This window comes from Anolis sagrei, chromosome 2 (assembly GCF_037176765.1).
Source record: "Anolis sagrei isolate rAnoSag1 chromosome 2, rAnoSag1.mat, whole genome shotgun sequence".
Classification (NCBI taxonomy): Eukaryota; Metazoa; Chordata; class Lepidosauria; order Squamata; family Dactyloidae; genus Anolis; species Anolis sagrei.
This window is the reverse complement of record NC_090022.1, coordinates 81,760,280-81,773,196: the sequence shown is the minus strand read 5'-3', so window position 1 is coordinate 81,773,196 and position 12,917 is coordinate 81,760,280. Positions and strand designations below refer to the sequence as shown.

Genomic DNA, 12,917 nt, shown 5'->3' with positions numbered 1-12,917 from the left:
CTGTTGAGACAGCAACTGAGAGAAACAGGCTAACTTGACTTGAACAATGTAGTTGAACATTAGCATGGCTGCAGATCACTTCTGAGAGCAGGTTTTCCTGAAAGAGCTTTGGTTCCCATATAGATGAACACCAGCAAATTCCTCATTACTTAAGAAACAATGACTCTTTGCTGAATATATGAATACTTTACATTTGAGAAATTATGATTGAGTAGGTAATGGATTATTTCAAAGCATCATGTATGGCAAATAATCCATAATTTATGCATTTGTATTCATCACAAGCTAAGTGATAGATACAAATGTGTAAATTAGATTTACATCCATGCAGACATGAAAAATCTTTATCGCTAAAAGGTTGCAAACTCTAGAATTTAGACGTGCGTAATATGACTGAAAGCGTGAAAAGTAACTGCATCCATGTACAGCATTATCACAATTACTTATGATTTATTTATGCTAGTTAAAATAAAATTAAATGAGTGATGTCCATCGTCATCAGCTATCATTTAGAAGCCACTCAAAAGCATTCTGAAGTAATACAGGCTATGGATTTCATATTAGAACCACCTTCCCTACTTTTTCAATATACGGTAATTCCCATATTTACCCACTAGCTTGTACTAAGCTGATTATGCATGACTGAAAATGTACTAAAATAGACATAGAAATGAGGAGTAGGGAAAAGTAGGATTAAATAAAGAAAAGGATAAGAGTATGAAGTAAAAAGCAACAACCCAGATCACACAAATTTAGCTTAATGTCAGCAATAAATACTATTGGAAACATTAATCACATAATCTCATCTGTAAACTGAGATTAAAACAACAGGAATGTAGAAACCTGAAAAAATTATGTGACTTCAAAAGCTCCACAGCTTCATATACTTTATGGAGAGAGAGGAGATGTGAGGCAGCCTTGACATATTGCTCTTGAAAACAGAGTTGCTTGGCGAAAGCTTCCACTGTCCACACCCAGGCTTGATAGCCAGCTTAAAAAAAAGAAAGAGAAAAAAAGGGGGGAGGGGCATATTGACAACAAGAAATGAAAATATGAGAATACAGTCTATGTAGAAATAATTTTAAAAATTCTTGGATTGTAACACCATGCAGGATCCCCAATTATGAGAGAAAACACTTCAGAATTGTTACAAAGGGTGAAAGTCAGTATTAAAATGTATTGACTTGAGGACTGGGCTAAAGGCCTTAGTTCTTCCAATCTTCTCCCAGATTGGGTAACAAAATTTTGCTGTGTCTGAGCTTAGCCTGTTTCAAAACAAAGCAGGACTTCTGGATATTAGACTGACCCATTGGTGAGATGGCCACTAGTTGATCTGTTATCTCGCCCCTTTCTGCAGCTGATTGGAGAGCACTTTTCAAATCTCCTTTCCACAACATGAGCTGCTGAAATAACTCTGGGTGTCCATTCTCTATGTGGCTTTTTCCTGTTAGGAAACAAAGGATGCCTCTTCGTTAATTCATTGCTTATTTAGTAGTTTTTACACCGCCCTTTCATCTCCAATGTTGAGATGAAGGACAGTTAACATACCATAACTACAATTATGCAGGGTTTTTAAAAAAGACAATGGAAGTACAGCAATTAATCCTAGAAATTCTAGATACCTTTAGGCAGTATTATGGAAAGTTATGCACTTCAGAGTCAAGAAAACAAGAATGTTATCTATACTTCTAATGATCTCAGCTAATGTTTCCACAGCAATCAATATAAATAAAAATGTAATGTTTATTTGTGGGATTAACATAACTAAAAAACCACTGGACGAATGGACACAAAATTTGGACACAATACACCTATCAGGCCAATGAGTGGCCATCACTCATAAAAACACTGAAAAACACAGTGGAAAAGACTTAAAAAGCCAAAAATTAAAAATACATTACAACGCATGCGCAAAACCACATATATACACATATACACAAAAAACACATATACACAGACTGGGCCACAGCAATGTGTGGCAGGGGGTGGCTAGTTATAAATAAAAGTGGAGACAGAAGACAACCCTGATGAGTACCTCTTGCATGTGGAACTGAGAAAGAGTTTAAACGGTGAATATACACAATTGAATTTGCTTCTGCATATACATTTTGAATTAACTGAATCACAAATTAAGATCCAAATCTGTATGTAGCAATTTTAACAAAAAACTTAATTCCAAGATATCCAGTGCCTTTGTGGCATCCAGGGATAATATTGTTGTTTTTAGGAGAGAACACCGAGTTGTTGCTGCTTTCGCGGACAAAAGGAATTAAGGCTCCAAGCCCCGCTGCCTGGCTTTATTAGGAGTAGATGGGCGGGGCTGGAGTCCCTAATTAGGAAAAGCTTTCAAGAAAGATCCGAGTCAGCTGCGTGGACGCAGGGAAATATCACAGGTGTGGATTTCACAGTACCACGCAGAAGAAAGCTTGTTTTCTGCTTCTCTGGAGACTAGCACATGGAGCAATGGATGCAGGAAACAAGATTTCACCTAAACATTAGGAAGACCTTCCTGAAGGTAAGAGCTGTTCAATAATGGAACTCACTGCCTAGAAATGTGGTGGGGGCTCCTTCTCTGGAGGATTTTAACCAGAGGCTGGATGGCCATCTGTTGAGGGTGCTCCAATTGTGCATTTCCTGCATGGCAGAATGGGGTGAACTGGATGGCTCTTGTGGTCACTTCCAACACTATGATTCTAGGGACAATCCACAAACTTCAGCAGTTAAATCTATGGCAATCTACCAATGGCTAGCAAAAATATAACTCAACCTTGAAGGTTTGTTTGCCGATTGGAAATGGATGATTTTTTTAGAAACTGTATTTCACAATTTAGTGTGTAATTAAAGCCACATAAATATTTAACAATTGCATCACATTTTCAATGCACTGCACTCCCAAAGAAGTGTTAAAATATATATCCAAGATAAAATCTAACCTTCTGTTTCCATCATCTTGTACAGAGAAGGTCTATCTGTGAAGAGTCCCAAGTGAACAGGATCCTTTGAAAAAGATGCTAGATCTTCCTTCATGTCTAAAAGAATGGGGAGAAAAGGTTGTTTTCTATTTCTATCTCTCTTCTCTCCTCTTCTCCCTTCACAATCCATGATAGAAAGACTGACTTTTTTACAAGTCTGATTATACACAAACAATAATGAATATACAGAGAACACTTGGAGAAGGGCTGCCATCTAAAATAGTAATTACTTGAAAGAAAATACATAAGATTCCCAATACTCGTCATTCAAGTGGAGAGTCTCCTCATATTCTTAAACAGGCAATCAGTCCCTAAATTATGAACAGGATATGTTCTGTAGGTAGCATAGGGAAAGGTTAACACCCTTGTGGTATTTGTTTTGCTGTCTGTGCCCCTGTTCAGAAGATTTCACCTCAATTTCTGTCCCTGAGATAATTGGATTTTAAAAATTGGCTTGTTGTGGAAACAAGAATTGGTGATAAAGCTTCAGTGGAAACACCTTTTCCCCATTATAAGTCTTTCAGGAGCGAATTTCCCTTCTGAGGGGTAGATTTCTCTCACTTCCTGTTGTCTCAGCCCCATTCTTAACTGTGAGTTGTTTGTAAATTTGATGTTTGTAACGTGGGGACTACCTGTATTTAGTCTCATGTCTTAACACTTTTAAGCAGTACATGGACTAAATTTTCATTTTCATGTATGTTGCTAAACTTGAAATAAAGACCTCATTAGCATGTTGCTTCCTTTGTCACAGTGCAAGGGATAATCACGATTTCATTTTACATTTTTTTAAAATTTACTGTATTTTTATCCCGCTCTATCTCAACCTCGAAGGGGAATCAGATAGACACAGGAGTCAATGTGCTCACTCAAAACTGACAACTGAGTAGCCACAAATTTTCAAAATGCAAAACGGGCAAAAGAGAAATACCTTAGAAATAAACAACCTCTGCTGTTTATTTCTAAGGAGAAGAATTAAAGTTTGAACTCAGTTGGTTCAGGGAACTTGACACCATCAGTATGCCATTCACAGAACAACAAAGTAGGAAAGCATAGTCATTCCCTTTAGTTAAATGTAATGGACACAAGTGGTGTTTCCTTCTCCCCTCCCATCTCCCAAATTTTAGGTCCCAATGTTTTAAAGAAGTTCTGTTGAAGTTTATTCTTTTCTGTGCCTACACACAAAGATCATGGAGCAGCACTTCTTCAATATGAACGTAGTCATGCGGGTGTACTCCAATGTGTTACTTCCCCTCCAAGTCTTGTACAACTGTTATCAGGGTTTTACTCTGCAATGTAACACCATTTATGCAGCATCACACTGATACCTTCAATCTGAAATGCCTATGCACAGCTCCAGTAAGTTACAACCATGTCTAGCAGCTGTCTTATTTTAAGGATTCACTTTAAAAAGTATCAAGACGTAAACATCGTAAATAAAAAAAAGTAGAAGAATATGGCATCACAAGAGTATTTTCTGTCTGCACCTTTTGCATGTAAGAAAGTTGCAACTCTAAAACAGTCTTGGTGCAGTTCTTCTTTTGACCTATGGTCCATATTTGTGCTGAGAGGAAGGATGGAGCGAGGTTTTTTCCTCTTCACAAAAGCATCTGACCCTGTAGAGAAAGATCCCACAATTTCATATTAGGTCATGAAGTCAGGAGCTCCATTCATACATTCATACATTTCAAGAACACATCTTTTAGACCTAGATCAATTCATCCCAAACAGGGAAAAAGCAGGATATTAATTTCTCCCCAAAGAGGGGAGATAAAAGTAGTTTCAACTCCTATTGCATTTGAAACTAAATATCACTATTTAAAGTAAGTAAGAATGAAGCGGCCTGAATGCAGCACATATTAAAGGACAAAAACAAATAATCATATACACTCAAAGGAGGGGGGGGGGGGGGGGAGAGAGAACAAAATATGATCTGAATCACTCTTATTGCTAAAACGTGAGCAAAGTACATAGCTTGCCTCCTGTTTGCTCTAATTATTGTTGTTTTATTCTATCATATTTTACCTGAATGTATTTGTTTGAATATTATCCCAGAATCCACCTGGGTGAATGGCCATATGGAACTATTTTAGAGAAGGCTATAACACAATAAAAATATGCCTATTACAAAATAATGGTTGGGGTTTCTGTATGTTAAGGGCATGAATCCAAATATGCTGGATCTCCTCACTAACTGTTTGGTTTAGAATACTTTTATGTCAAGCTCTGTTGAATGTGAGACATTAATAATGCACACATTTCTCTTTAACTGAAATAAATGGGATTTAAAATCCTCATACCCGAGTAGAACATATTGTCCTGTGAATTAGCCCTTTTTTGTTTGTCCACAAGTATTTGAGTGTACCCTCTTTTGAGCAGCAGTACCAAATTGGAAATACAAGATACTTTTGCTTTTTAAAGCAAAGAAGAATTCATATACTTAAATTGTATATTTCTTTTCAGATACTGCCATTCTAATCCTGAACAGATACCAACCTGGTTTTATGGGATCCTTCCGCACAGGCAGAGTTTTGATGGTTGAGGAAGATTTAGGAACGTCTGCTCCAGAAGCAGTTTGTGGACATGAAGGCAAAACCTTGTGAACTGCAGCAAAGAAAAGAACTATTTTTGTCTAAAGCCTAACAGAACTGACCATATTTGCACAGGCTATGAATAAAAATAATCAGAAAGAAGGCTTGGCAAATGTAGTGTGAAAGGTAATCTGTTTCTTGTAATATATTCAACGTTTTATTACGTCTGTCTTTGAAAACTAGTTAAAAACAGGTGTTCTGTAAAAATAGTAAAAAGAGCGTAGCCTTTTACTGTTTCAACTAAAGAGAGTGTTTCGCTTCAGAATCAAGAAAGTAACTGCGTTTACGCAGCAGTCTTTACATTTCTTCACATACTTTCTGATGATCTGAGAACTAGATATTCATGATACTGAATTTCTTCACTGTATCCTTCCAAGACTAAATTCCAAAGGTAATCTCAAATGCCTGTATTTTTAAAATACAGTGTTTCAAAATCATGGACCAATTTCAAAGCAATATATTTCATAATGGTAAAATGTTACAATTACAAAACAAGTTACTAACATTTTAATGAGTTATCAAGTTTTACTAACCATTTTGAGCCAGAAAAAGAATTAAAATGTAACTCTGCAAATGGAGAATATCTCACTAGGCCTTATGTTGTAGGGTCTCCATCTTGCAAATGACTGAATATTTATGTGCTGGGAGAGGCATCTAGTGGTCATTACTTGAAACTCCATGTCCCACCCTTTCAAGTGATAAGAGTTTCATTCATAGGTGGTGTGTGGTTGCACAAATATAGCAATTTCAAATCGGGTCCATCTTTTTGAAACACCCTATATACAGCAGCTACCTCACTAGCCATTTCCCATAATTACTACGGCATTTTAAAAGCTTAACACATCATGTGAGTTTAGTAAAAAAAAAAAAGCTGTCTCATTCATTATTATATATGCAGATAACAGAGGACTTTCAAGATCCAGGGAAATAGTTGGGACAATTATTCTGGAAAAACATATAAATTCAGCAGAAATCGAAATACCTTCCACTGATATTTTCTCAGCTGTTTCCTGGTCCTCTTTTTCTCCCTCTTGGTCTGACATCCTATTCTCTTCTAAGGGAGACTCTTTTATGTCCTCACCACCATTCAACCAATCACCCACTTCCGGTGTCGAAAGCTGCTTTCCAGGTGGCTTCTTCTTCTTCTTAGTTTTAAGTTTGAGTTGAGTGCTTCTCTTTTTCTCTAAGTCAATGTTCTTCTTACCTACTGAAGAGATGTTCTGAAAATAGTTACTTGTGTTCAAAATAAAACCAGTCTTTGGAAGGAGGGAATCTTTCTCTTTCTCTCTCTCTCTCTCACACACACACATACACACACAGAGTGAAACAATGCCTCTAAACCAGGTATGGGCAAACTTCAGCCCTCCAAGTTTTTGGACTTCAACACCCAGAAATCCCAACCAGCTTACTGGCTGTTAGGAATTATGGGAGGAATTATGGGAGTTGAAGTCCAAAACACCTGGAGGGCCAAAGGTTGCCCATGGATGCTCTAAACACATCAGTAACATGCAAGGATGCATGAGGAGCAGTTAGTTCTATTAGCAGTGCTAAAATCTACTGACTTTCTCAAAACAAACAGAATGGGAAATATGCTTCTTTTTATTTAATAATACAAATAATAAACTTTGTTTATGTCCTGCCCCCGCTCCCCAAAGGAACTTGGGGCAGCTCACAACACAAAAACAATATGCATAATATCAAACGAAAGGCTGTAAATCAAAAATAAAACACATTAAATTAAGGATAAAACAATAAACATAGTTAAACATAGTTAAAACAGCTTGTGGCTGTTCTTTGTCGTGTTCTTTGAATCTCTCCCTATGACTCAACTTAAAAACAGTATCACGTGAACCCATTCGTTTTTATCACACTTCATAAATTTCTGTTTCTGGAAATGAAGGGATGCACAGATAAAGGTGTGCTTAACACTTACACCTGAGGAAACAATAATTTAGTGTCAGGAAGAAAAAACAGATTTTAGCATGTTCCTCTTTCCCACTTTCAGCATCTCAAAGACACACACCTGGAGGAGGGCGGCTATGTTCCTGCTTTATAGCGACCCATTTATGGACAGAGAAGTCATCGGCTCCAGTGTAGATGGCATCTGTTTCCACAGGTGACCACTGCACACAAAGCAGTCGGCCCCGGTGTCCCCTGTAATTATGCAAAGGCTCTTCCTTTAGAACATCCCAGACCTGTGAACAAAACCTGTCATTAAAACCAAAATTCTAACAGCATTTCCTCACCAAAAACCACTCTCTGGGTTCTATGGAGGTTCTAGAAATGTGATCTGAGTTTTTGTACACTGTTAAGGCAACCTGATGCTCCCCAAATGGCAATGGGAGTTTAGGCAACTGGAGGGCATCTACCCACAATTTATAACATATAAAAACAGGAGGTAGGCAACTTGGAGAGCATCAAATGTAGATGTTCCTTAAACTCAACATTGAAGGAAAAGGATTTTATACAACTATTTTCCAAAAACACAACCTCAGTTACTTTCAACTGAAAAACTCCCACAACCTTTCATGAACTCTCAAACTGGGAAGTGGACATAAATTCTGAAAGACAGCTGTTTAAGGAAGTCATAATATGAATAGTTCGTGGTGAGGATAATATTCTTCCCCAACAACAAAACAGTCCCTGCTTAGTAAACTCCCGACACACACTCAAGTCAGTCTCTTTACAGCAATGTTGTAGTCTTACTTGCTGTCCTACTGAAAAAAACAATGGGGGAGTCATGGTACCAATGGTTAGCATTTAACCACTTTCATCTCATGAAAATATTGGCTCTCACCACTTTAATCCAGTGGAAATCAGGTTCTGTTAGTGCGGACACCATATTTTTCATTTGTCACATTTTTCTAATTTCTCCCATGTCATTTTGTGAAAGAATGAGCATTCACCACTGAGCTCTACCAGCAGCTTGTCATGGTAAAATTTATTCCCAGTGAGTACCATGTCTCAAGAAGCAAAACATAGTTAACATGTTCTGCAACTGAAAGTTAGAAGTAACATTCTTGCCCTCCAGAATCTTGTGATTACACAGTCTTTCCCGTTTTATCATTGCTTTGAAACAGCAGCATCTGCAACTGGATATCACCAGTGCCTTGCCAGTGCTCAGATACAAACAGTGAACAGGAGAGGAAGGGGGAAAATATTCTTGTCCCATATATATTGCATTGTGTAGGACAAAAATGCACACCAACGACAAAATGCAATTGGCTGAAAAATGTTGAGCTCAAAAGTGACAATGTCAATCAATGCCACCTTATATGTTTAATCCTGTGTATGAATTCTGTAGCCAATTGTACCTCTGGATAGGATGAAAGATTTTTTTTCAAGAACAGAAATTCCTAAATCCTTTATGTTTTACAGATGGCAACAATGGAAATAAAAAGTATATGAGAACTACAGGTGTTTACATCTGTACCTGGGCAGTGCCATCATAGCAAGCTGAAACCAATCTTCCATCATGATGTGGACTCCAAGACAAGCTAGTGATCTTAGCTGTGTGTCCCGAAAGAGTACGTAAGGGCTCAGTTATTGTCATGGGCCTCTCTGGAGAGTTCTCTAAAGACAGATGTATGATGTTAGAAGCAACCAGAGAAGAAGTCACTAAATGTACATCACTTCAGTTTAGCCATATAGCTTGAGCTTCATTAACACAGAAGCAATGCAGATATAGAAGATTGTGTAGACAGAAAACGTCCATCACAACAGCCACTGTTACATTCTTATATGAATATCCTCTGTTTTCTAAGCACTTTTAAAAGAATACCAGTTCTCTTAAGGCAGGTACTTTAATTAATTCGCTTCTGTTTTAATGAACAGTCAAGTCCTGTTGCATTACACAGGAAACTTGTTATCCTTCTTAACTCTGTCATAACACATATATATCTTTACCCAAACAAATAAAAGTATGTGTGGGTAAGGAGACCCTACTCCTGTGGCATTTCATGTTACAGATAAGATAACACAGCTCTGTAGGAGAAAAATAATTTGGAGTATATGGATTGGAAAGTTTTAAAGGAGGAAAGAATAGTCACCTATGACACTCTTGATATTATGCACATAAATGACAGCATTGTTGGAGCCAGAAGCTATCATATAACTCAGTTCTGGCTGCGTTCCATGATCATGATGCCAGCGAATAGCATTGATGAGTTTGTGGTGCTGTTGAATGGTGCACAACAGCTTCAAGTTAGGAGCTTGAAATAATTCAATAGATCTGAAACACAGAAGTATCAGGTGATCATTTCACAATGTATGTCATGTTGCAAATAAAGACATTTGTCATGTTTCCTCCCAAAATTGACTCCTAAGGATATCCTACATCTGAGTGCTTACTAAATTTAACCATTGCTGCATCTGAAAGATAAATAAGCTTTAGTATGCTTCCAAGATCTATTTTTGTAGGCAAATGAGCATAAAATAAGTTAAGCACATTATCACAAAGCCCTACAAAACTTTGTTCAAGAGCATTCTGACATACCACCATTATAGAACAGTACCTGGCCCACAGTATGATACGGCAAAATGGGGTTGAACTGGATGGCCCTTGTGGTCTCTTCCAACTCTATGATTCTATTAACAGTTATCCAACCAGCCCCATGATTTAGCTGATTCATAATTTTGTTTTTTGTCCTTTTTGACTGTCAGGGTAAATGTCAGGGCCAGAAAAATGGACCCCAGACCCACCCCACCTGTCCTTCACCACACTGAATCATAGCACAAGAAAATCAGCTGCAGTAGGCCTCAGGCCTGTGTACTACCTACTGAATGCAGAAGGAGATCTAATCTTGTTTGGATTAACTACAGCTTGTTCATTTATTTATTTATTTATTTGCTTTACTTCTATACTGCCTTTCTCAGCCGAAATGGCGACTCATATAGCTTGTTCTATAAGATGCATGGACAAAACGTTTATCTTAATTATTGGTCCTTTGAAACAGGTGAACCTCAAACACCTCTTGTTCAAACAAACCATAGTTAACATATTGGTGTTTTAACTTTTGCAAATCCATCTTAAAATCAGGCTGAAAGAATAGCACGGGCAAGAGAAAGCCCAAGGCTCATGATGGCTCATTCTCAACATCAAAGTTTCAAAATGTTACTACTCAAGACTACAAAAGATTCAATCACAAAAACACGGATAAACTATATAAAAATGCTTATTTCTTATTCTTTTTTTTTTCTTTTAGTGAATAATGACACACTCCTGCTGTTATTTACCAAAAGCACCTTCTATCTGCTGCTGTTATATAGGCATGAAATAATAACACAACTAAAGATCCTCAGCTAACATTAAAACAAAGGCAGAAAGCAGTTTTAAGAATCCACATACTAGTCTTGTCATTTTGCCCCAAAACCTCTGTATCTACTGCAAATATTGAGCTAGAACCAACTTTAAATTTTAGAACATACCCATCTTCATTACCAATGGCCAAGATAGTGCCATCTGGTTTCCAGCTGATCTCTGTGTGTGCAGGTAATTTGTGCTACAAGAAAGCAGACAAAAACTATGAAATTTTAACAGTTCTGGCTTCTAGGACTGCAACCATGCAAAATTCAAACACATTATGCTGCAATTTTTTTCATTAATGATTTGAGATGACATTGTTCTTCCAACTCTTGTTTTCTTAAATATTAGCTCCACTTGAAAAATCAAGGAATTCATTATGAACATGAAGAACCTTGCTAGATCGGATCCTTTACCTATATAGTCCAGGATTCTGTTTCCAGACTAATACACAAATTATGGAAAGCCTGCCAACTACCACACCTCTAGATCTATTTTCTTGGTACCCCACTCTATTTTCCCTTATGGCAGCCTACTTCTAATCCTGACCCAACCCTTTCGTTTCCTTATAAACTTGTACTGCACACAGTCCAGTGCAGCTAAACATTCTGTGCCATGACACTAATTCACTCTATCAGTGTCAGAGGTTTCATGGCCACAGCTGCAATTCAGAAATTATAACATGTAACTTTTATTCATGGCCTAGATTTATACTAACTTTGACAGAATTAGTTTCTCGGATGAGTTTGTTGATATCATGAGCTCCTCCACTAAGTTTCCAAGGGTTGTGCTGGAAGACAATTCCTTCTCCTGCACAACTATACAAAGTCACAGAAGGCCGGTCACCATCACCTCCTAGAAAAGAACAACACATTACAGTAGCAGTTATTTTTTTATAAAAGGATGCACATTTGATAACATCAGCAGTACATAGCTTGTATTTAGTTATGAAGTTTAGTTTTATTAGCAAGGAATATGGCTGTATCCCTCTTTAGATAATTAAGGTAACTTTATCAAAGAAATGCTTATGGAACAAAAACTCCATGTTGCATTGCTTCTTATCAAGGACTTATCAAAGACACAAATCTCTTGGCATAAGAGTTGGGGAGTGTTGTCTCAAAACATGTTTTGTTGTGTTCCCTAAACCTTACACTTGCCGAAGCTTTGATGCATAGCAAAACGTAGAACTTTTAATGAAAAAATGTTATATTACTTGTGTAGAATCATATGGGGGGGGGGGGGGGGCAAGAAAGTACTGTGAGATGATGTGCAAGGAGTGAAATGCAATATTTCTTATAACTTCTCCTTTTTCCGTTGTATTTCTTTCCTCTCTCCTCTTCCTCTGTTCTTATCATGACCTACTCATGTCTGGGAAAGAGATGGCTTGGCCTGGAATCATATTGGGTTCCAGGGGATGGCATTAAAGGCGAACATACTGACACTGAAGACAATAAAGTGCAAAGAGGAATTCTGGGAATGGAGCCTATGAATGGTACTGAAGCAGGGTCCTTGCTGGCTCAGAAATCAGAATGAGAAAGGACTACAGACAAAGGGGCTATGGAACAAAAACCCCATGTTGCATTGCTTCTTATCAAGGACTGCTGTTCCTATGGCATCTGGAAGGTGAAAGCATTCAAACATAATTGCATGACCAGTAAAATTTTGGCCATGTTTGTCCTTTTCCATCATGTAGGTGAAGTGACAACTGAGCATCTGGATCTTACATCATAAGTACTGCCAGGAAGTAATAAGTTCCTGGGCTTCTCAAAAAATGACAAAGAAAATGGCAATACAATTGAAAAAAACAAGGGAAATGGAAGAAAAAAAGGTGATGAACAAAAAAGAAAAAAAGAAGAATTATCGGAAAGAAATACTGCTAAGCACAAAGGCTCACACAAAGGAATGGAAGGTGTTAAGAATATAAGAGGGAATTACAGGTGATGAGAGAGAACCGTGTGGGTGTAATGGTAGGTTTGCTGCCACCACCCCAAATTAAAGTTTGAGGAATTGTCTTGTTGTTGTACTTGAGGTAAAATGTCCCTATACACCGGCTCT

General features: G+C 37.6%; 1 protein-coding gene and 1 long non-coding RNA gene across 3 annotated transcripts in view; one reads left to right on the top strand and one right to left on the bottom strand.

Moving 5' to 3' along the window:
• The window catches only part of GEMIN5 (gem nuclear organelle associated protein 5), a 43,895-nt gene that overhangs the window by 9,863 nt on the left and 21,115 nt on the right, over nucleotides 1-12,917 (bottom strand). The window contains exons 11-21 of one of the 2 annotated variants that reach the window (XM_067463660.1): nucleotides 11,581-11,717; nucleotides 10,988-11,061; nucleotides 9,610-9,791; nucleotides 8,994-9,133; nucleotides 7,584-7,755; nucleotides 6,543-6,764; nucleotides 5,466-5,573; nucleotides 4,457-4,585; nucleotides 2,934-3,029; nucleotides 1,307-1,444; nucleotides 844-991 (exon numbers count right to left, since the gene is read on the bottom strand). In XM_067463660.1, the coding sequence (XP_067319761.1) occupies nucleotides 844-991; nucleotides 1,307-1,444; nucleotides 2,934-3,029; nucleotides 4,457-4,585; nucleotides 5,466-5,573; nucleotides 6,543-6,764; nucleotides 7,584-7,755; nucleotides 8,994-9,133; nucleotides 9,610-9,791; nucleotides 10,988-11,061; nucleotides 11,581-11,717 (1,546 nt within the window). Of the gene's footprint in view, nucleotides 1-843; nucleotides 992-1,306; nucleotides 1,445-2,933; nucleotides 3,030-4,456; nucleotides 4,586-5,465; nucleotides 5,574-6,542; nucleotides 6,768-7,583; nucleotides 7,756-8,993; nucleotides 9,134-9,609; nucleotides 9,792-10,987; nucleotides 11,062-11,580; nucleotides 11,718-12,917 lie in introns of both variants that reach the window. The other variant, XM_067463659.1, reaches the window with a different exon arrangement.
• On the top strand, nucleotides 2,939-12,264 carry LOC132768997 (uncharacterized). The gene is made up of 3 exons (XR_009630781.2): nucleotides 2,939-3,050; nucleotides 5,433-5,686; nucleotides 12,240-12,264. It is a non-coding gene; the product is annotated as an uncharacterized lncRNA (long non-coding RNA).